This window comes from Suricata suricatta, chromosome 7 (assembly GCF_006229205.1).
Source record: "Suricata suricatta isolate VVHF042 chromosome 7, meerkat_22Aug2017_6uvM2_HiC, whole genome shotgun sequence".
In the NCBI taxonomy this organism is placed as follows: Eukaryota; Metazoa; Chordata; class Mammalia; order Carnivora; family Herpestidae; genus Suricata; species Suricata suricatta.
This window is the reverse complement of record NC_043706.1, coordinates 42,056,164-42,080,315: the sequence shown is the minus strand read 5'-3', so window position 1 is coordinate 42,080,315 and position 24,152 is coordinate 42,056,164. Positions and strand designations below refer to the sequence as shown.

Genomic DNA, 24,152 nt, shown 5'->3' with positions numbered 1-24,152 from the left:
AATTAAATTCAAACTTCAAATTAATATTACAATCATGAGAAAAAAATGCCAAATAATTCCATTTACAGTTGCAACATACAATACAAATAGTCCCTTTGAAGTTGAAAGTAAACTCATCCACGATCATGGCCTGTGGGACAAACCAGAATTTGTACAATATGTGCAGAGAGAGCAGATCTTGGGCAACAGCAATGGGAAAAAAATAAAAATGAAAAGCTTGTATTTACACAAAATGCTACAGACATTTTTTGTTCCACAGAAATCTAAGAATGGTAAAGCATATCCAAAAAAAATGGAATTTTATTCAGAATACCTAAGAAATTACTGTAACTTATGGTTTTGGCTGATATATTTCAAAGTACTGCATAAAAAGCAAACAGTTATTTGTAAACATGAAGTAAACAAACATCTAAAAAATTCTCACACAGAAAATAGTTTGTAAATGCATTCTCTTTTTAAGAACAACAAATTCAAGGTTTGGAAGAGTCGCCTTTATTTTATTTATTATTGTTCTTTCGAATAGCCTAGAAGTAATTCTTGTTCTCGCTCATGCTCTGTGTCTCCATGTATTAACCTAGACTCTGAGTCAGTCCCCTCTCCAGGGAGCGAAGGGAACTCTAAGCCAGCACACACGTCTCCTCCCCTCTGAGTTTGCAATGGATGGTCCCTAGCGGTGTGTGTATTTCTCAGCGTCCTTGCAAAGGGCCCTGGTGGGGCAAGACTGTGTAAAGAGCACACAGCAGCCCATCTGTTGAGTCTCCTGGTTCCAGGCTGGATGTCACTTCCTTCATCCAAAACCAACGCTGTGGTACCTGTTCTGGGACCCCGGCAGAGGTTAAAATTCTGAGACAACTCAAACAGATACACGCGTCTGCGTTGGTCACACCGCAAACGCCAGTGGCACTGGCCCTATAAAGAACCAGGCTCTTTTTTAACCTGAAGGAAAAACAGAGTGTTTGCGACTACATGGTCTCACGGTGGTGGTGGTGGTTGTAAGGCTCTGCTTTGGTCTTCAAATCACAGATCATACACATGACCCAGTGCAAATTAAGGGTTCGGTTAAAAAAAAAGAAAAAAGGAAACGAAAAAGAAAAATTTAACCCCCAGGCTTTAAAAAAGGGCGGAATTCGATCTAAGAAATGTGACTTACCCCTTTGGAGTGGTTGGAGGGAGGGGAGAAGTCCTTGAATGTTTCCCCAGGGAAAAAACAAAAAAAAAAACAACAACAAAAAAAAACCTTTTAAAGTGTTTCTGGGTTGCTGCCTGCAGCCACTCTAATAACATTTCAACACAAAAGCATCCCTAAAAGTCACTTAGTATGTGTACTGTAAACTTAAAAAAGCCCTTTTAACATTAAAAAATAACGTACAAATATAGTACCTTTTTTTTTTTTATTAAATAGGCTTACAGCTGGCACTGGCGGTAACATTTTTATGTCAATTAATTAAAATTGAAATGTGTAACCAGACACTGGCTTTTTTAAGTGCTGCTGAAACACACACACATATTTTACACTTACAAATAAATGGACAGTGGCGGGCTTCAAGCTGCCACACACAAACAATAAATAGTATCAGTTCCTACTTTCATCTTAGTTAATAGAAAAGTGGCTTATTTATCTAAGCATACTTGGTATACAACCTTTAGAAGGCAAAGTGTTTTATTTTGTTTGGTTTTGCTTTATTCTGCCCTCGATTTTTTGTTGGGAGGAGTTGGGGGACTGCAAGGGAGGCCCCCAGGCGAGAAGCCCAGGGCCCCCACACTTTCCCTGCAAGGCGTGGCGGCCGGTGAGGTGGGCTTGGGAGGGACCTCAGAGCAGGGGCCTGGAGGGGCTGGAGACAGATCTTGACAGAGTTCTGCTCGGAGGGGCACAGGATTGAAAGGAAGGGGCCCGGACCTGTGGAGGAACAGGCAGGGATTTGCCCGGTGGTGTCATTCAAATGATCCTGGCTTGGATTAAGTATTCATGCTTGAGAATTTGCCACGTGGTCTCCAGGGTGTATGCTACGGGAGGGCTTCTGCTCAGATTCGTGTACAGGAGTAAGACCCCAAACCTCACGTGGCCTTGCCTTCCCTTGACCCAAAAGGGGTGGATATGGGTCCCCACAGGCCAGGTGTTCTCTCAGACCGGCTATCTGGGGGAACTGGCCTGCTACTTTGGATGACCCGCTTCCCCGTAAGACAATGACTTAATCTGCCCCTTTAAGTAAAGATTTGGTAGAGAGCTGCCAGCGGGGCCTCTGAGAAGGCAGCTCTGGGTTCTCCTGACACTATTTGGTAAGGCCAGTGGGTTAAGAATCTCTGGCACAATTTGGCTTTTCCTGTACTAAGTGCATCCTGATTGACCCTTCAAGCCACATGTGTGGCTTTCCGCTACGTCTTTACTATGAAGCCTGGTGCTTTAGAGTTTTGCTTTAACTATGAAACCACAGAACGTTTTTCTGCAGTTCAATGATTCGCTTGTGCTTGTCTTTTTAGTATGACAAGAGTCATTGTCATTTGAAAGAAATTAGGAAACCACATCACTCCAGCATTTCATGCTGATAAAGGGCAACATAAATGATAAAGGGCTAAGAGTTGGTTTTAAAATCCCCAATTATTGCTTTAAAAGGCAAAGCTGTGTTAGAGGCAGTCAAAGATCTGAAAGAACGAGACATAACATTTCCTTCATACATCACAAAAAAAGCTACATCTAAAATATTTGGAGATGGACGTATTTTTGAAAATCACATTGTGCCTGAACTGAAACTGCTTAGCAATATTTCAGATATGGCTCTAGCCCACTGAAGAAATTTGTTACTTAATAAAGAGCACTTTTAGAGACCGAAGTCAACATATCAGTACACTAAGAAATGTTTCAAGGGTCCAAATGTCATTAAATAATTATAAATATATCTTTAAAGTTATATGACCATTCACGTTAGCAAGTTACCTCAGATTTTACACATATTCATAATTTAAAAAAAAAGAAAACAACACACAGCCAAACACAAACACTACCTATACCATTATGGCTATAATAAGGTATTGCCATTTTCAGTTTTGCATAAAAGGAGAAAGGAGAAGGAGGCAGGGGGAGGTGGATTGAAGGACGGGATTTCTTTTTGGTTAAATGGGACAAGGAAACAAACAAAGTATAAAAAAGTAAAATCAAATCATCTATCCTGATCGGTATTTTTGGAGTCACTGTCTTAAAAGTAGGAAAACAACAACAGCACTGAACCAAACAGGCCGCCGAGAACTTGCGGCAAGCCTGAGAGCCGTTTGGAACAGTTACTCGGAATGGCTCGCACTGGGCTTGGGAGCGTCCGTCCTACCTCTGTGCCCTCTGCGTGCACCTCGACGGGCTTTAGAAGCGGGTCTGCCGAGGGCACAGGTCCGTACACAGCGGCAACCGCGAGGGCGTGCGGTTTCAAAGCACAGAGAGGAAGCGGCTTTGCTCTTCTTCCTCCTGAGCCCGGAGTCCACCTCTCTGAGTCGGCATAGGAACGGGTGATTCGGGGCAACAGGCCAAACGACAACATGACAAAAGATACCTTTTTCCTTGGTTTGTGAAAGTACAGTTTAAATAGAAAACCATCTGAAACCTGAATACGATTGTCTCTCTTGGGCCTTCTGCTTCTCAATGTCTACCCTCTTGTGGTTGCAAGATCATGACTGAGTGAGTGAATGAAAAATCTTCTAAAAAATAGGCACTTTGTAGATAGCTAATTGATATACATATATATGCACTCTCTCTATATATGTATATATTGATACATTTGGGATGTGGCTCCCAGATACCGCTGGGCCACTGCTGAGGAATTTCAATATGGCCGCCAGACAGATTCATCCATTCTGCCACTAGAATTCAAAACAGTTGGGGAACTGCTGTGGCTTCCATCAGCGTCAACACCATCATTCTGGTTAGGCAAATTTGGATTTAATAGCGTGCTGCCATTCGAGGTGGTGGTGCATGGCGGAAGCATTCTGGAAGGTGACCGATCTCCCCCCGGCACCATGGGGAACTGATAGGATCCTGACGAAGTACCATAGTAGAGATATGGAGTGCTGCTGGTCTGGAAGGGTCCACTCTGGCTTTGGGAAGAGCCGGGGTAGGGTGGTGGCAGGTAGGTGTGGTAGTGGGTGGTGGCGGACATACCGAGGGACATGCCTGAGGTGACTGGCGGGGTGTAAGTAAAGGTGGCTGGATAGTGCATTCGTGGGTTGGAGAAGCGGCTCTCAGTGAGGGATGAAATGCTTGGGAACTGCCTGGGGTCTGAAAAAGGGCCCAGTTCTGAAGCACCTAAAAATTATAACAGAAGACGGGGGAAAAATCTGTAAATATCAATTAAAATAATGAGAGAATTTTTACAAGAAAAAAAAAAAAAACTTTAGCCTCCCAAAAAGGAACAGCAAGCCACAAACAGACCTTCAAATGCACCAGTCACGAGACAGTCTTTCTTTTTTTTTTTTTTTCCACTTAACAGTTTTAGCGGCAAGGATCCTCAAGTTCTTCACCTTCAGAGAACCCAAAGGGCTTTAAAAAACCCAAATGTGTGCTAGGTCTTATGTGTAAACCAACCCAACACTGATCATTATAGATTCACTCACCAGACTTTAAGACTGAATCCTCAATGGCTTTTTTTTCTGTCTCTCGTTGCACCTCAGATATTTGAAAGTGACGTTTTTACGAAATCACTCAACCCAATTTTATTTTCTCAACCGATATAAAGAAATCCCAAAGTGATCCGTTTTGTTACTGGTACTCTTGACAGGGCCCCTCCATCAATGAAGGAACTCCAAAAAGATACCCTAACAGCTTCCTATTCTTTCTTTTCCATTTTAAAAATAATCTATAATCTTGTTTTATTCTTGATCTTAGTAACAGATTTCAAAAAAAAAGAAATCAAACCAGACTGAAATCAAACCAGATTTCAACGTATTCTGGAACTATCTTACTTTTCTGGGCGCGTATGGGGAGAGTCTAGCCCTTAGAAATTCTCCCGAGCGTCATACGCTAAATAAGAGGGTTTTAAAAGTGAGGGTAGGAGGAAGGCTTAGTACCTAGGAATCTGTGCATTTCGTGTCTCAGTGGGAGACCTCGGACCCCATTTTGGCCAGCGGCCTAATGCAGCTTTCATGAGAGGCTCTGTGCCCAGGGGGCACCTCAAGCACCCATTCACCAGGCCCCTGCGCCACATCCTATGGCACCAGCTTCAGGCTACTTGCAGTGGTACCTGAAGGCAAAGCTGCTTTTGCCCTGAAATGTGAAGTCCTATAACTTCTAAAACTAACAGTGTGCCTCCTTAGTAGGTATTTCTGGTGCTTAAACTTATAAAACCATAGTCATAAACCACTTGATGTGGAAATCAGGTTTCTGAGATGCCTAAAAATTTACAGTTGTGATCTTCAGAGGCTGGGTTATGATTTTCTAAAATTGACAGAATTAGAACAAGACCTTCTAGAATACTGGTGTTCTCAAGACTGTGTCACATCTAAAGTCTTCCAATTCTTTGCATCTCACATATTTGCTTTTCCTGTAGTTTTGGTCCACAAGGAAAAGCACTTAGTACTTCTTTAAGGCCTTAGTCAGGAGGTATTTTTTCAGCCCCGTTTTCATTTAGCCCATGTTCTCGGATACTCCAGTATTTATTAACGGCATAATCCCGACACTGTTCTTTAATGGTGCCGATTGAGAGTTTTGATTTTTGTCAAAATGCACACCGCCTGTGATCTCCCTAAGTGCCATGATGTGCGTTTGTAACTCAAAGCGAGTATTTAAAAGCAACAGATAGTTAACAAAAGTTTTTCTCGAAAATCTGACAGTACCAATCAGACAGCCCCGCCCAGCCCAGCCCCCGCAATTGTGAAAAGTCTCACCTGCCTGGCTCTTCTTACTGAGAGTGGAAGGCCAGAGGCAGAAGTCAGAGGTGGCAGTGTCATCATCTGTAAAATGAGGGGGATGAGCTCTAAGTTCCCTTCCAGCTCTAACCGGTCTAGCACCTTGAACTCCAAGACAGCAGGAGAAGCAAAGCCTTAGGGGAGGGGGAGGCCGAGAAGTTCCCACCCTCATTAGTGCTTTCCCAGGTTTCGCAGGCCCGTAAGCAGAGGATAAAGAGCTAGTCAGCGGCTTCTAATACCAGAAGCAAACACTTTCAAGATGACGAACCAAAACTAACGCAGTCTGGTCAGTTGCTCTCTGCTTTTCATAAATTCTTCCCTCGTCGACAGGCTTCTCTGCCTAACCCTCCCAGATGCAAAATCCTCACCGGCTCAGATGTTAAAATGTGGCAGTAGGGGATTAGGACAGAATCACAAATTGGAGCAGATGACATTGAAGGTGTCCCCTACCAACCCCCGCCCCGTGCTTATGCACTGAGGCCACGGAGGTTCCCCCTGCCAGCCTTTTCATTGACCAGCATCTGGGGAGTTGGAGTTGGCAGAGCCAATAGTAAAAGGCAGGCCACTTCTGTACAGATTACATTCAATGCTTGGATCATGTGAGAGAAACCAGAATAATGTGAACAATTTCAAACAGAAAGAAGTCCCACTAAAAACATCAACGCCTGCGCCCCCACCACCCCCCCCCTCCAGAAGCACCGAGCTCACACAGATAGGCTTGTCAATGTAAGGGGGGAAAATGCTTCTCGTGGGTATTTGTACTTAAAATATGCTGTAGTCATAATTAAAATTCCATGTGGTTTCCCTTATTTTGATGCAGAAGCCTCATTAAAACCCCCGATGTGGGGCCCTGCCAGTAAACTCCAATATGGTTTTGAATTTATTTCTCCACCCCCTCACCTCCTCTGTTTCACCTGATACATTCTGCTGATGTTTTTATTACCCGTCATATGCCAGGATCGCTGTACCTTTTTGGTTTATAGATGCCGGCTAATGGAAATTGACATTCATTTTTCAATTAATGAGCTCTGGTTGTGGTTTATAGAAAACAATGCAACAAATTTCTGCTAGGTTTACAGAATTTTGACCAATCGCTTCTAGTCATTTGAGACTGTAATATTTTGAGGATTAACTCCTTCTGGGCAAAAAGAGCTAATGTGGACTTTAAAGGGATTATACAGTCATTTTTAAAACTTACAAAACATAGAATTTTCTGGAATTGCCTTACTCATTGTGAGTTACCAAGAAATGTTTCTGAAACACACTGCAATGTGTTCTGTATGAAGACATGTTAACAACTCCTCACAGTCTCACATGAGATCCCCAATATAATAATTAATCTATGGTGAGGAGAAGGAAAGAATTCTAAACTTAAAAAGAAAAAAAAAATAAAGCCCTCCCTAATCTTCAGTTTATAATAATTGTTGCAGAATTAAACGATATAATTAAACTTTCTTTCACTGAATAGGGTTGTATCTGTTTTAATCTCTGTGTTGCACAAGAACTTGGGTATTCTTTTAGGCAGCCTTCTTGGGTAAACTTGACATTGTATACTAAACTACACACACCTATGTCACTAGCCACACTACAACTACAAATTTACCAGAAAAACCCAAAAACAACAACAACAACAACAAAAGACCCAGATGTTGTATCAACTAAAGTAAAGAAAACGTATTATCTACTTATTAAAATGGTCAAAATAAAATGCTGGAGAGTTCTGAAAGTACTATTACCTCAATCTAATTTTATAAATGTAAAGCGAAAGCTCAGGAACCGCTCCAGGGATGTCCCTTACAGCCTGAGAGCTTCCCTGAGCCGGTGTAAAACCTCTGACTGCAACCTACCGATTAAATAAAGTCAGTGCTGCCCGGAGTTAACTTGACGCCCAAGATAAACATGGTGCATCTTCCCAAAGGGTTGGTTTTACCCAACCTGGAGACTGGGTATATTGCACAATATTGTAAACATTAATATGATATGGAGTGGAATACAATACTTAAGTGAATTTCTAGGCAAACAAACAAAAAGTGAGTGCAACAAAATTTTGCACCGATGAAGATGTATGTTGTGTCCCCCAGATTCCCTACAGTACCCATTTACTCCCCTCTGCTGTTGGGGCTAGCTACTCTGAGGGAAAGACCCAAATCCCTCACTGACTGCTAAGATAATCCATTCTAATCTTCCCCATTAACAAACAGGAAAGCTGAGAACCAGAGAAGGGGAGCCAGGCCGCTCAAGAGATACAGAGCCATGACTTCCGACCTCTTTGCAATATTAGTTACCCTTAAGGAATCTGGTCTACACAATCACAGGCACATATATATCTTGCCTTAAAAATCTAACTTTGCCTAAAAACATTTAAGCCGGCTCTCCTGGTGCCTATACGTTGCCCCAATAAGAGGTACTGTCTTTGGGATCTAGTGACAAACTCTTTGACATCTTGTTGGATCTAATCTGCTAAATCGTGGGCAATTAGTTCAGTTGCTCATAGCATAATGTGAATGAGACCTAGGTCAAGGGTTTGATTCCCTTAGGACCTGCTGGTTTCCTACAGACGCATTTCATTCCGGAACTGTTATCTGTACCTCTGGCCACAGTCAGATAGTTGGCAAAGGAATGCAGCTCTCATAAAAAGAGCTGCAAGAACCCTGCTCATTAAAACAGCAGCAGCAGAGCCTAATATACATGGGAAGAATATATTAATAAAATGCCTATGAAGCTCAAATAAAAATAAAATAATTTTAAAAGTAGAAAAATCTTGGGGCACCTGGGTGGCTCAGTCAGTTAAGCATCTGACTTCAGTTCAGGTCATGATCTTATGGTTTATGAGTTCGAGCCCCGTGTCGGGCTCTGTGCTAAAAGCTCAGAGCCTGGAGCCTGCTTCTGATTCTGTGTGTGTATGTCTTTCTCTCTGCCCCTCCCCCACTGAAGCTCTGTCTGCCTCTCTCAAAAATAAACATTAAAAAAAAATTTTTTTAATAAAAGACATTTAAAACATCTTGCCTCTTCCTCCCCCATCCCCATGCCAAGATCTATTGGGAGAAAAGAAAGTCTCTCTTTACCCGACAGGGTTTCTTGGGGTTTCAGAGCAAGTGGAAAGTGTGGTGGAAAGAGCTAAAACTGAAAAAAAAGGGAGGATAAAAGAGAGTCCCCGATCTTGGTCTCGTGGCCAACAATCGGCCCCCGCTGGCATCTTTTACACACTCAAGTGCCAGTTATCTTGGATCATGCTTGACTCCTCACTAATGAGTGGACTGCTGAGGGCAGAGCTGTCTAATCCTTATCTGTCTCGCCTTCAGAGCTTCAACAATATTACTGGACATTTCCGAGCCTTTACCTAATACCTTTGCATATGTCCTTCTCACTTAGAAGCCCTCCATACATCATAGTTGGCCTGAGAATGGGCAAGAAGATCTCTAGAATGAATGAAAACAGTAACAGATGAGGCACTTGCCATTTGGGGCTGTCAGCTAGCAAGCACTACACCCAAGCACTGTCCCCTCTCAGCAGCAGGATTTACACGCGCCACCTGAGGAGGCAGGTCGAGCACGGGAAAGGAAGAGGGGCCCTGAAGCCCAGTGGAATTAGGTTGGCATAGCAGAGGCCCTGTCCTACTTTTTAACATAAGGGCATAAAACTACAGAATGAAAAGCCATCATACTTCTCTGCAATGAGGTGTTAACTTCAAAGCTTCATTGGGGCCTTTTAAATGGTAGGAGTTACTGCTTTGACAAATCTCAAATAGAGCCCAAGTACTTTTTATTAACCCGCTCATGGCATTCTTTCAGAACACAGAATACTCAGATCGCCACAGAGCTGCTTTCCTCTAAGAATCTTCTTCTCCTGCTACAACATTCCTAGCTGCTCCTCCCCAACTGCTCTATTATATAATTTCCTATTTCCCTCCTGTTCCAATAGTATTTATTTTCCATATCTCTCTTTTGGGCCCTGAAGAGTCACTACTTTACTGAATTATTAGCTGTTTCTTAGCCTGTTCTCTCCAACTATAAAGTAAGCTTTGGATGGCAAAGGTCATGATTTATTTTCCTCTCATGTCCCTTCTGCATGGTAGGAGCTTAAGTTTTTTGGGCTTTGCCTTTTTAATGTACGTATATGGATGGATGGATAAATGAATCAAAAAGTAAGTTCGTCCAGGGATCAGGAACTCCGTACAATGGTTGGTACATTTTTGAAACAGTAAAAAAAAAAAAAAATAGATAAAATAAGCATTAAAGCAATGCTGACATCAAACCTAACATGTATTCTAACACCACTCCAAACTATAAATCCTTGTAACACTCTCTTTAAAGAGTGTCCAAAGCTCTTCCCAAGCATCACCTGACCTCAGCTTTCAGACAATCAATCACTACTAGTGAACAGAAACCTCTGTTTTGCCACTGGTGGTGTTCCCAGTATCCTCAGAGCCAGCATCTGTGTTATACATTGACACTGGGGGCCATACGGATAAGAGGTGAGGGAGCAAGAGGCCCAGACCACAAAAGCATGGCCTGTGGGAAGGCGAGTTAGCACGCTCACCTCCCTCGGGATCCCAGGGCAACCGTCCTCACGAAGGTTATTTATTTGGGGTAGGGTAAGACTGACACTCGGTCAGAGTTCTGGACTAGTATGGACAGCAAGTACATCAGAGTCATCGAGAACCAAAGATGACCTTTACAGATGAAGAAAGGGAAGGGTGGGGACAAGGTAGATCTGAATGACACTGGGAGATTAAAGCATGGCTCTTCTTCCTATGCTGCCCTGACACAGCATGCCGGTGGGAAAACGATCTGCCTTGAGTCTCCTTGGATGTGCATTCCTTGGAAACACACACAGGGACGGGGAACTCTTTTCAGGCCACACAAAAACCAGAAGGTGCCACCCCCACCCAGGCACAGGTCTGCCACCTTTCACTAAGGCATGACTGAGCACCTTCACCATGAAGGCTGGAGAGTGAGGAGGAGGCTACTGGCATATTCAGAGTCCTCTGTTCTCCTTTTCCTAGGTCATGTCTCACTGCTCCTCCGTTTGAACCCTTTTCTTTGCAGCAGGACATACACTCAGGACCCTCACTGGAGCTTTACACACATTCTCCCCAGACTCAGGACCACCTCTCTTCTCTCTGCCAGACCAAGGCTGGGCACTATCTTTAAAGCTCACCCATAGGGGCTCCTGGGTGGCTCAGTCAGTTAAGTGTCCGACTGGCTCAGGTCATGATCTCACAGTTTGTGGGTTCAAGCCCCACACTGGGTTCTGTGCTGACAGCTCAGAGCCTGGGACCTGCTTCTGATTCTGTGTCTTCCTCTCTCTCTTCCTCTCCCCAACTCACACTCTGTCTCTCTCTCTCTTTCAAAATAAATAAACATTAAACATTTTTTTAAAAGCTCACCAATACACAAGAACTTCCCAGTATACAAATTCTTATCAACTTTCCTGAACATTTATGTCTATAAATTCTACTCCATGCATTTTAAAGTATTATCATTGTCTTTAGATAAGTATTGTCATTTTCCAACCAAGACGAAAGAAAATAAAGAATGAGAATTGCGTATCTTTTTAGAACCTACCTAGTACATAGTACAGTACTTGGAAAGGATGGGTACTTCCGAAAAATGTGCTACACAGATGAATGACTAGCATAGTCTCTAATAGGCAACAGGACAGAAGCAGAAATGCTATGTAAATATCATCCAAAAATCAATTTTTAGATTATATGTGGAATAGTACTTTGCATTTTCCACATTGAGGTTTTAAAGGATTTTTACATCAATTTTCTTAATTTCCTTGAATTTGCCCCCTCACACTAAAATGATCAAATATCTATCATTAAATTAGCTTTACTTGTAATTACATTAAATAATAATTGGAAAAATATACCCTATGCAGGAGAAACGTAATGGATCACACCAATGGGGAAGAAACCAGTAAAATGAGAATGTGAAACCAATTTTTTTAAGATAATGAAAGGTCAGACTAGCAAACTCCATAGTTTTGCAAAAGAGAGGAAAAGTGCCTCAACTATCCAGGATAAATATTTATTTTCCGTGTTGTAATGAATTGTACTTTTCCACTGCATGCTCACAAATTCTGAAAGGCCAGCTGATCCTAAGGCTAAGTGCTGGAGGAAAGAGAGAGGGGGGAAAAAACCCACACAACAACCTGGCAGTTTCCAGAAACTTCAACCATTCTTTAAACCCACCCAAATTTTGAGGATATTGTTGGAATACTGTGTTTCCTCTTTTTGAAGGGAAAGGAGGCAGGCGGGTAGGAGATGTGGGAGTTATGCACATAGGGAGTGGGAGTAAGAGAGAAGGAAGGAACCAGAGGGTTGGGGCGGGGGGCAGAGAAGCGGAGGAAAAATGAGAGAGATCTTCTTGCTAGGCCCTGATTAAGAACTTTTTAAAGGCTAGGAAGGGTGGGTAGTCTTTGAAACCAGATCCGCTGCAGGAAGGAGGCCAGCACCCAGGACACCGTGTCTTTCAGAAGGGGCCACCCACAGTGCCGTGGCGGTCATATGACTGCTCTGTCACATCCTGAAGCCATTTCCAGCCCATGCACACGTCTGTGCTCCCATTTAGAGAGGATGGGATATATTGGGAACACACATATGGAAACACTTTCAGAGAATCAGTTTCCATGAAATTCATAATGAGCCAAGTGGCTTCAGATGTGGTTGCGTTCCTCCGATTAGCCAGAAAAAAAAAAAGGAAAAAAGGGACAAATCCACCCTTTCAGACCTTATTTCAGTTTCAGAGAAATTAAAAACCACTAATGACTTATGGCTACCAAAACATGGAGCCACAAGTAAGAGAGGAAAATCTAGGAGAAAGAGGGAGAGAGGTTTAAAGGCAGTAGTCTTCCCCTCCTAAAAATAACAGCATCAATATCAGTAATCTTATCTCAAATCAGGGGGAGGCTTTCCTGTGATGGTATCTGTCCAGAGCAGCAGAATTCATTTTCGGACATTCTGGCAGAACGCAGTGCGCATGCGCAGAGGGGGGCGTAGGGTGGGAGGCGCGGAGAGAGGAGGAGGCTCCAAGACCAGCTCTTATTTGATAACATATGTGGCCAATTAAGATTATTTTAAAAATTGCAACTAAATGATAAATTGTTCCTAAGTAAATCTTTCAAAAAAAGCCTGGATGCGGAGGGGACAGCCTGGTATTTTCTCGTGGCCTGTGCTAGTGGTAACTCAGACTATATTAAAAGCAGAAATTTATGAACTGGTTGAGATGTTATATATTGGACACCAAAGCCTAGCTGATAGGAGGGCATGAAATACAAGAAGGGAACAAACGGGGGGAGGTTTTTAAACAGGGGCATATAGCTGATATTAGTAAGTTCGAACATTATTTTTATATTAAAACAAAAACAGGCATTTTACAGAGTAAAATTCACATGAATATACGAGACCTGAAAATGATCTCCGCACAGGAGCTGGGGTTCTTTGGGGTTGCGTCCACAGATTGAGGAGAACAGGAACAGTGAAGGAGCCCTGGAGTTTCCTCTGCCCTTTGGGGTGCTTTAGTGGAAAACTCTGAGGAGCCATTCTCTGGAGTTCGGCAGCATTCCTGAACAATGCTCTGACTCCAGGTTGCTGGGAACCAGCGCCGGCTATTGCTTAACAAAGCAGCCTTTGCTTTGTGTCAACCACGGGAATTTCATAAGAGATTTAATATTCACGGTGTCCCATGACGTTGCCAGTTTTATGAAGAGGAAAGATTGGCTAACCAGACAAGTGAGAGGGGATGGCTCTGATCTGCATGCAGAAGGTCTTTAGAGAAGCACTTTACTCACGTTCTGGCACTGAATCCTCCCCACTGCTCTGTGCAGTGCGCAATGTCACTGACCCCCACACTGAGGATGACGCACTGAAGCTACGGTAAGTAATTCCCTCAAAGCTACAGACCAGTAATGGGTGGCCAGGACCTGGCCCCAGACCTGGACTCAGATTCGTTCTTCATGCCAATTCTAACTGATTGGCCGTGCCCACCTGGACGGCAATGATGAAAAAGGGGCTTGATCAATTACCAAAGACAGCCCTGGGGATACAGATGGGATGGGACTTGAAATGGTGAGCCTGACTCGTGCCATCCGTTTGCTGTGCTTGACTCGGCCCCCGGATTCTCCTGTTGTCTTTGCCACTGATGCTCTAAGAAAATCTTGGGCGAATCACTTATTCTAGTTGTCAGGTTCTCTCAGCGGGTAACACTCTCTTAAGTGAAAATGGGCACATGTACACAGCGAAGGGAAAACATCTTCTCAAAAGGGCATTCCTTCCTACCAGTACCACCTGAACTAGCAGAACCAGAGGAAAAGAAAACTGAAGACATTGGGTCCAAACCAGGAAAGACCTGAACTGAGAATCAGAATGCTGAAAGTCCCCATTTACCTGGCACGCCCAGCTCCAGGCCCCACCAGAACCCTTCTGTAAAAAAACATGCCCTTTGCAGTGGGGAGGGGAGGGGAGGACAACAAATAATCATCACAGGGACCCCATTCCACCACCCCCTGATGCACACACTGTGTTTTCAGCTTGAACTGCAAGCCTCCACTTCCTAAAGCAGCAAGAGCTCTGCTCCTCTCATTCTAGCACCAATGGGTCAGACTGTGCCTCTGGGTCCAACACCGAGCCAGAAAGGCCCTGGGGGAAGGAAGAGTCAGCTCTAGGCAGTAGCTGCCCCCGAGGCAGTGTTAGTCAAAACCTGAGAAGCCTCCAAAGGCTCAGCACCCCAGTGTGATCCAACAGCCCATGTGATTCAAACCACCTGATGTCCCAAGACCCAGAATTTGAACCAGATCACCGAAGTAAGTACTAACTACTCAGTCTCTCTAAGTCAGCTCCAAGGGGTACAGCTAGGATAGATCTAACACAATCCATACTAATATCTAGGATCCAAGCCTGCAGGCTTTAGGCTCCAGCTGGGTCCTGCCAGGACATATCCTTAGGTTTGCCCTCCCTCCCTCTACAGTCACACAGCCATTCTGAACTGATCCCCAGAGCAGGCCTGAGCTGGCCATGCCCAGGGACGGGTTCCCACCCCTGGAGGAAAATACAAGGGACTTCCTGGTTGGGACGGAAGGTTGTAGAATCAAGACCCACTTTTGTTGTGTGTCTTGGACCTTCTGCGCACGTGGCTCATCTGGGTTCCTGAATCCTCAGCTCATCCAACTTACTGGTTCCTCAGGACTTCCTTGCTTGTTACTGCCTACCTGTTCTGTGACTTCATGTCACACTCTTTACTCAAGTGTGTGTACCTTTCTAGCTCTCTATAGACACGGAACAAACATCTGCTGGGAGAGCAGTCTTTTCTCTTACTCCACCTCATCAAGTCTGCAATCCAGTCAAACAGGACCCTTTTCCATTTTCTGTACGGCCCCCCACTCCCCCCCTTCGTGCCCTGGTTTACGTGATTCCCTCAGGCCCTCAGGATCCCCACCCTCCAGCCTATCTCAGTCTCCTGGAATTCTAAGCAGCCTGTAAAACCTACCTCACAATCTCCCTCCGCTTCAAAGATTCTTCTCATGTTCTTGTTTGAGCCCAACAGGGACCTCTCCTTCTATACCTCGTTCTCCCTCCGTACCTCTCAAGGCGTGCGCTTGCAGAGGACCCACCATCCCCCTCATCACTGCTACCAGCCCATAAATTCCTTGAGGACAGGCGCTGTCCTTATCTTTAAATGCACTGTCGCTCCTCTCAGAGTGACACGTGGGAAGTATTTATGTCTGCGTGTGAGGAAGAAGGGATGGGGACACCCGAACTGCACTCTGTGGATGCCTTCTGGCTCCTGCCTGCCCATCCCCAGCCAGCTGCTCTTCCTGGCCTCCAATCCCTGTGCTCGCTGGGACCTAAAGGGCTGGGGGATCCGTTCCAGACCCACAACTCTGCTGCGACCACAGGTTTGGGGCTGCGTCTCCTGTTCTAACCTGTTCCCTGCTTTGCTTCCCTGATCCTAAAAACAAAAACTTTATCTCAGATCGCACACTGCCTTTAAGTTGTCCCTGGTTTTGGGGACATATGGTTTTCCCTTCCCAGAAAGGGCCGGTGCGGTAGGCATGACAGAGACCAGCTGATAATGAAGCTTCGTCAGAGAAGGAGAAGTACTATTTCCTAATTTGTGTCCCTTTTCCCCACTGGCCTTGTCTCATTAGCATCCAGTATTTTTCATCCTATTGCAAATCCTGATGGGGGAAAGGACAGTATTTCTTTAGCAAGTGGGAACATTTTACTTGAAGTCTTTTTTTTTTTATATAGATAAAGTGATGACAGGCACGCCTTTTCACATTGGAGGTTTAGATCCAGTAACATCAGGAAACAAACTACTAAGTTTTATTTAACTTAAAAACTGACTCACTCCGAAAAGAATTTCTTTTGCTCTGTTTCTAGAGTCTAACCTAAAACCGCGTACAAGAGTCTTCATCCTCTCCGGAGACAAAGCTCCTCACACAACTTCCGAATCCAAATGCAGTGTTACAGTAACTCACTCCTCTGACGGTCTCAGAGTTTTTCCACTCAAGCCTCGCACACGGAATTAACTCAAAACTTCTGCAAGAGAAACGTCCCTTTTAGAGTTTGATTTGGCATCGGTTTCAAAGAGCTGTTTGTATATTTTAGAATATGTAGAATTTTCCTTTGATTGAAACCTCTCTTTTAACAATGGACAAGAGATGATTTCTCTTCTGAGTGATTTAAACAAAAACAAACACATCTTAGTTACATAGAGCCTTGTTCTCAAAGTGGTTTTTTTGAGAGAAATCAAACCCTACAGATTGTTAAGCATTTGGCAAAAGCCTTCAAACAGCCAAAGCCAAATAATAGTGAACTTTTTCCTTGTTGTAGGAGATAAACAAATACTAGAGCAAATGGGAGGGTGGGAAGAAAGGATGTCCTTTCACTTTCTACTCCACTTGATAACACACACACACACACACACACACACACACACACACACACACTCCTTCAGAGGGGTTTCATCCTCCAAGCGTACTTCTGGTGCTATACTCATAAAACTCGCCACAAATGGCCATTTCCAACATCTGTTTGTGGCTGCTCCCAGACTCCCTGAATTCCTTTGGGATGTGAAGCCCTCTGTCTCCCAAGTGTAAACAGACATACCTAATTATGTATTAAGGTGTCTGAGAAGAGCTACTTGTTTTGATGACCCCCATCCCCCCCAAAAAAAAGAGTGAACAAGTGAGTGAGCAAGCCTGGTCTGCTCTGTGCTGTGGGACAAACATCAGTCCAATGGTAGCTCCTCAAACTTTTCTGCCCGCCACGGACAAACTCCAGCCCGACTCTTCCAAGCCCGAAAATACAGCGTCCCGAGTCTCTTCCAGATGTGGACCAAAACAGCCGATGACTGGTCAAGAGAGATGATGCTGTCACCGAGCCGGGGCAAAATCTACTCAGTTTCTTCATAAGGATTTAATTTCAGGGTAAAAGAGGAAAGAGCAAAGGAGGAGGAGAAAATTTAAGGGTAGCTTTTTTCTTCTTCAGATCACAAGGGGCCATGGACAGCAGCAACAGAAAAAATGTCGGTGGCCTATTGGAAATGTGGCGGGAGAGAACATTCTAGAGCCCTGGACGATCAGCCAGGGCTGTGGGTTCTGGTCACAGCACTGTCCCAGGTGAGCAGGGCGGCCATGAGGTCCCTTCCCCTCCCAGACCCACAAGTTCCTTGTCAATAAGATGACAGAATTGAACTAAATCATCTCCATGGGTTTCTAGCTGCTAAATGCTGATTCTGCGACACGTGAGGTGACCTGGAGAATTCCAAAAATACCTTTAAAAGTTCTATTAGAAATACTGTTCCTCTCAAGAAAGGTGCCCATTCATTAAAAAGTAGTATCTCAAGATTGTGTTTTTAATGAAGTATGTCCACTGCGCAAAAAAATACCCGTTTTCTCTCCAGATAACCAATATCAATTAGAAAATCGAGAATATTTTCCCCACAAAATTAAAAACAAAAATGTAACTGTTAGCAACAGTTTGCAACAGCCTGAAGAAAATGGGACCACTTTCTACAAAAGCTTTTCATCATTAAATTGAGCAGCAAAGAGGGTTTCAGTTAGGTTTAGGCTCACACATTTGATGAGAAATGTGATGTGAGCTCTTTCTCTTTAGCTCCTTGTTGTGGATTCTTCAGGTCAACTGTCTTGATCTGAACTATCTGAAATTGAAACAAATAACAGTTTCATCAACCTTCCCAACTCTTACAGGATAGGAGGTATATTATGCATAATTTAAGGAGTTTGGTTTTCCCTGTCCCACGTATAAAAAGGTGTACTTTGAGGTTTTAAGATGTCATTAATATGTACATTTTTAATCTCTCGAATAAAATTCAGATTTACAAAATTAGGAGGTGGACAGTTTCCACTGTTGTTTCTGGCAGGGACTCGGGGCGTTTTACTTTATTTGGGGTACCCTGACCCGTATAAAACATGAAAGTTAGCAAGTCAGTAAGGACTGCTGGTGTTATGTCCCCCAAGTGTAGGCTGGAAAGGCCAACGCAATGAGACTCCCTCCCAGGATGATACCCAGAAGGCGCTGTAGCAAAGCCTGGTTCGGATGCGGGGCGACTCTCATGGCAAAGCCTAATGAGGAAAATTTGGAACCAAAAGACTTGGGAGTTGAGGGTTGACTCTCCTGGTCTTTCACTATGTGACCTAGGTCAGAGCCTCCATTTCCTACTGGCAAAATAGAGACTAGAGTAGTATCTATACTCCAATGAGCTGTGACAGTGATGAAATGAGACAATGTCTGTGAAAAGTGTTTCCTACATACTTAAAACACTCGAAAAATTATTATCATTATCAATGCTACAATTTTACTATCCCCTTTGGACTCGGTTGCTATAATTCACCCCATTTTCCTCAGCACCTAATTCATCTCAGAACACCTGGTGTTACAGAAGCATTAATTTCTGCCATCAAAAAAGCCCCTCTTAGAGATGACCCGAGTGTCCTAAGTCTTTTCACCTTCCTGGCTCTCTGGAGTTCCCGAATTAGAGCAGAAGAAGGATCCAAGCTTCCTCCTGAGGATGCCTCCTCCCTCCTGGAGGTGTCTTTAGTTCTTCTTCACACGCTCCGTGACACCTGCCCAAGTTTCCACCTCTCTCAGCGGACCCAGCCTTGGGGCCGGCAACCTCTGAGACAGCAGCCCGCCCGGCTGCTGGACTCCACCTGTCACCTGGCTGCACTGGGCCACCGACCTTCTCACCTCCGGTGCGGTCCTGCAGGGGAATCCACAGTCCTAACTCTCAGAGTGTGTTTGTACAAATCTTTATTCATCCCATTTCCCTCAGTGCCAGTCTGCTTGTTATATGCACTAGAACTTACCTGCCACATCTGTGGGGAGCTCAACGTGAATGGCTCCGATCTGTGTTCTACATAACCGAGGTGGGACAGCCGATGTGATTTTTATAAACTTCTAGGGGCGCCTGGGTGGCTCCCTCGGTTAAGCATCCAACTTCAGCTCAGGTCATGATCTCACAGTCCACGAGTTCGAGCCTCGCATCAGGCTCTGTGCTGACAGCTCAGAGCCTGGAGCCTGCTTGGGATTCTGTGTCTCCAGCTCTCTCACCCCATCCCCTGCTCACACTCTGTCTCTCTCTCTCTCTCCCTCAAAAATAAACAAATGTTTAAAAAAATCATAAACTTCTAGAAAGATTCGTTTCAAACTTTAACTACAAGTTCTACTATTTATGCTTTGAGACGTTACTTTTTTATTAAGTGCTGGCAGGAAGACCCTTGGGTGGAGCTCCCTTTGGGGAAAAACTTTTTCTCTTTCAGACACCAGGCCACCTGGCATAGAGGAGCAGGAAAGGGCAAGGGAGCCATCTACAAGGACCCAGGGAGCAGTGTCTTTGCAGGTCCAAAGCTGGCACTTCGGATTACTAGCTTGGGTAGTGTGCACACGGGCTGAAACGTAACCATGGCTCCAGTTTTCTAGCCCTAAGGTCTTAGTGTTGTCTAGTCACCATTTCTGTGATTTTCGATATCACACGGCAGTGTGGTGGTGAAAAAGAACAGTACCCAAGGCTTAAGCATGAGCGTGATCAAGACCACCCCTCAGCTGAAGAGGAAGACAATTAATTATACACATGAGTAGCATAGGGATTTGGAACTTCTGGCTTCTGGGGAGAAAACACCCCTCTTTCTAGCAGAGTGCACTGTTCTTAAATTTTATTCCTTTCATGAGGACTCCCTCGTCCCCACAATGGCTTGTTTCCTGTTTCTTCCCAATCTAGTTTTGCCTCCTCCTTACACTGAATCTTCGGCTTCTATTCTCCTTTACTGTTCTATTCCAAATGACAAAGCCAGGGAAAAGGGTTAAAAACTAGGTTTGACCACCGAAGAAACAGCCAACTTTCTACCCATAATTCCAATGTGTAAAATATTCAGAATATTTGAACTTATGATACATCTCCCCCACGAAGAGGCTGATGCTCTTTGAATTGTATCTTTTTTTGAGTCCTCTGTGCTTCTAAAACCCAAGATGGATCCCTCAAATAAATTTTAAGTAGATTAGGTCACTCTTCCCAAGACCTGGATTTTACTGCTTTCCTTCTTTACTTTAAAAATAGCGACACGAGTTTTCAGAATGAGTACCTCTGCACCCTGAATTCCAGAAAGACGCAGATGTCCACAGACTTTTGTTATGTTTCAAATAGGAAATGTAAAGAATTGATCTTATCTTCACAAGATCTTGAAGCTGACTTCTAGAGTCACTAATTGAAGGTTGGGGGTGGGGGGGTGCAAGTAATCTCTTTTTAAGGTACAGGGCATGGTGAAGGAATTTGGTAAGGGCGTGACAGCGGACTACAACACTTACACTAATTATCTTAGTGTGTATTTATGACACTCTACCGATTCAAATTCTTTCCAATTTAAGATACGCCCACATTTGTCAATCCTCTGGGAAGAAGCTGTTCTAGGCGGTTCTTCCATTCACGGGGAGGACAAGCGCTCGTGCCTCATCTAGCTTTAGTTTGCTCATAGGCAAGATATTAGCGGCCCGCCCAAGGTAACTCAGCACTAGCCCCTTGCTCAGAGGGGTCTCCTCACTTCAGGGCTGTTGCTCCACACTTCTGGGTCTGAGCACCTGCATCGCCAGATTGGTCACACCAGTGTGGCGATTTTCATTTTATTCTGTCTTAAAGGAGTAAAAGGAATTGGTGGGCATCGAGGCTCTGAAAAGACGTTAAAAACGTACTACCCATACTTGAAGAGGGTGAGAAGGATGTACGGTGCCGGTCAGTCCCCCCCAAATTAATCTTGTCATTGGCTTTACTGCACTGAAATCTGTGTTTGCACAGTTCCAAGGAAGGGGAGCTCCTGAAAATAATCAGATTAATGTGTCAATGGGAACAACCGAACCAAGCATTTCAGCCCTCAAAATGGATTTCTGGCCCGAATTTTCCAGGTTGGTGGGTTTGTATTCACCCAATAACTCAAGCAAATCCTGAATTACTGCTTCACTCTGGGGTATATGAACAGTGTCTAAAGGTTAACTAAAATTTTACAAGATGTAATAGTATTTTAAAGTAGGCTAACAGTTGGGGAAAGGCATGGCTAACACATCTTGATGATCCAGACAAAATACCCGCTCCAGGCCGGAGTGACTGCGTCCTCACCGCTTTCAGGCAGCCTTCCTCCACCAGGGAGACCGCCACCGCCTCCCAGGCACGCTCTTGCTTCCTCCCCCATCCTCTCACACAGCTCTCCTGCCAACAGCCAGAGTGACACTTTGAAACACAAAATCCATTTATATCATGATTCTGCTTAAATTTTGCCCACGGCAGGGGTGCCTGGACGGCTCAGTCTTGATTTCGGCTCTGTTTGTGACCTCACCATTTGTGAGTTCGAGCCCTGTGTCGGGCTGCTGGGATTCTCTCTCTCCCTCTCTCTCTGCCCCTCCCCCTGCGCTCTCCCTTAAATAAATAAGCTTAAAAAAAAAAAGAACTGTCCATGGCTTACAGCAGCACGGACCAACAAATCCAAACTTCTACCCCCTGACCAGCAGAGGCCCAGCATGATCCGGAGTAGCAATCTCTGATTTCATCTCACCTTCTCCCTGCTCCGGCCGCCAGACATGCTCCCCACCTCAGGGCCCTTGCTCTGGCCTTCTCTGCTGTCTGCGGTGAGCTTCCTCATAGCATCGCCCTATTTTACTTTCTGTACAGGCCATATGCCTAGGTAACATTTTCTTATTTTCAATTGCCTACCCTTCCCCAAAAATAGCTAACATTTATTACCAGGCATTACTCTAAGAGCTTTGTGTACTTTATCTTTTTGTCCTTACAACAACCTTCTGAGGTTATTAGTCCACTTCGCAAATGAGGAAACTGTGGTACAGACAAGCTAAGTAATAGTCCCAAGATCACATAGTAAGTGAATCAAAAAGCCCAGATTTAAACCCAGAGTCTGGTTTCAAAGACGTTTAATCACTACATCGTATGTCAGTAGAAAAAGCCCTCTGAGCTTTTTTATCTTACCTATCGCTGTACCTCTAGTGATTAGAACCATCTCAATAAATGAGTAAATTTATGTTGAAAGTAATTTGTATTAATAAAGACTTTATCATGTGGTCATAAAATACTATGATAGCAATGTCTCACTAAAAGGAACTTTCTTATCATTCTAATAATACTTTCTCTCATATTATTTCTTTACTATAGAAACTCTTTACTATAGAAAAATCTCATCCCATTTATCCAATTATTAACAGAATTCACCTGTTTTTTTGTTTTCATAACTGTTAGCAGGTAAGATTCTCAATTCTACTTCATTATAACCATCCCCAGGTAAAGAGGGTATAAAATAGAGAAGACACATAAAACCATGCAAGGGTATATAAAATTTCAATAAAATAAAGTTTTTAAAAGTTTTAATAAAGCCATGGTTTCAAAATTTCTCTGCAGACTCAGACACACATGCAAGTTTATGAGGCTTCATGTTAAATAGAAATTCACCTGTAGACCAGTGTCAGGTCTTTGGCATTAATTAACCTGATCCTAGACTGCTTCTCATCAGAATCAACTGAAGCACAAGACAAAGCTTTTCTTGACACCTAGAGTAGTAATTCCTACTAATTTAGTTCATAAACCAAGTACTATGCTAGCTTTTATTTTTATCACGGGTGGCGGTATTTAGATTTCTGACCTGCCGTTCCTGAATGTTTCTGAGAGAAATCCTACCCCCTCAGGACTTTAGAATCACGGACATTCCGAGCTTTATGATGCACCTTGGAGAGTATCTAGCCCAACTCCCTCATTTCACACACAAGGAACCTAAGACCCACAGAACTTAAGTGAGCTGCTCCAGAGCTCGGGTCCCTCAATTCCCAGCCAAGCGCAGTTTCCGGCATGTTGCAAGCGAAGCTCTGAGTGTTTGAACACTATGCTATATGCCTGGGCCTCAGACGGAATATCTTTCTAACAAACCAAACCAATGCAACACAATTTTATTGAGCAACCGCTATTTTATCAGTGTTGGGTTCCATCCAGTTTTGGGGGTGCATGTCCCAATTTAAATGCTTTAGTCATTTGCTGGATTAAACAGGTCATCTGAGATTTTTACTAACCCTTTGAAAGTAAACCCTACGGTATTAGTTAATCCAACAGTATCATTAAGCACTTGGACATCAACTATCGAAATGCACCATTTAGGACAGAAATTGTTAAAGTGGATAAAAAAGTAGGACCCAACTGTACATAATCTACAAGAAGCCCACTTCAAATATAAAAGCACACAGAGGTGACATAAAGCAACAGAAACTCGCATTCATTGCTGCTTGGAATGCAACATGGCATGGCCACTTTGGGAAACAATTTGGCAGTTTCTTACAAAAGTAAATACGCTCTCACCATGTGATCCAGCCATTGCACTCCTTGGCATTCACCCAGTGAAGCTGAAAAGTTATGTCCACATAAAAAGTACACACAGAGATGTTTATAGGTTATAAGGTATTCACACGATCTATCCATGAAATGCTATAGTGTTATTGAAGGTAGACCGCGAGTAGTGGTAAATGTATATTGCAAACTCAGGGTAACCACTAAAAGAGGGTATAAAGAGAAGCATAACTGATATGCTAAGAAAGGAGAGAAAATCATATAAAATGCTCAACTAAAACCATGAAAGGTAGAAAAAGAGTGGACGAGGGGCTCCTGGGTGGCTCAGTCGGTTAAGTATCTGACTCTGTTTTGGCTTGGCTCAGGTTAGGATCTCATGGTTCATGAGTTCGGGCCCCATATCAGGCTCTGTGC

General features: G+C 43.8%; 1 protein-coding gene and 1 long non-coding RNA gene across 2 annotated transcripts in view; both read right to left on the bottom strand.

Moving 5' to 3' along the window:
• Positions 1–469: 469 nt before the first annotated feature.
• The window catches only part of RUNX2 (RUNX family transcription factor 2), a gene marked incomplete at its 5' end in the record, with an annotated part of 127,665 nt that continues 103,982 nt past the window's right edge, over positions 470–24,152 (bottom strand). Inside the window, 2 exons of the mRNA XM_029943173.1 lie at positions 470–4,285; positions 5,863–5,928. Coding sequence (XP_029799033.1) covers positions 3,807–4,285; positions 5,863–5,928 — 545 coding nt within the window. The remainder of the gene's footprint in view (positions 4,286–5,862; positions 5,929–24,152) is intronic.
• On the bottom strand, positions 17,719–19,360 carry LOC115296744. Its single transcript, XR_003911028.1, has 2 exons — positions 18,862–19,360; positions 17,719–18,053 (listed from the first exon to the last, which is right to left on the bottom strand). It is a non-coding gene; the product is annotated as an uncharacterized LOC115296744 (long non-coding RNA).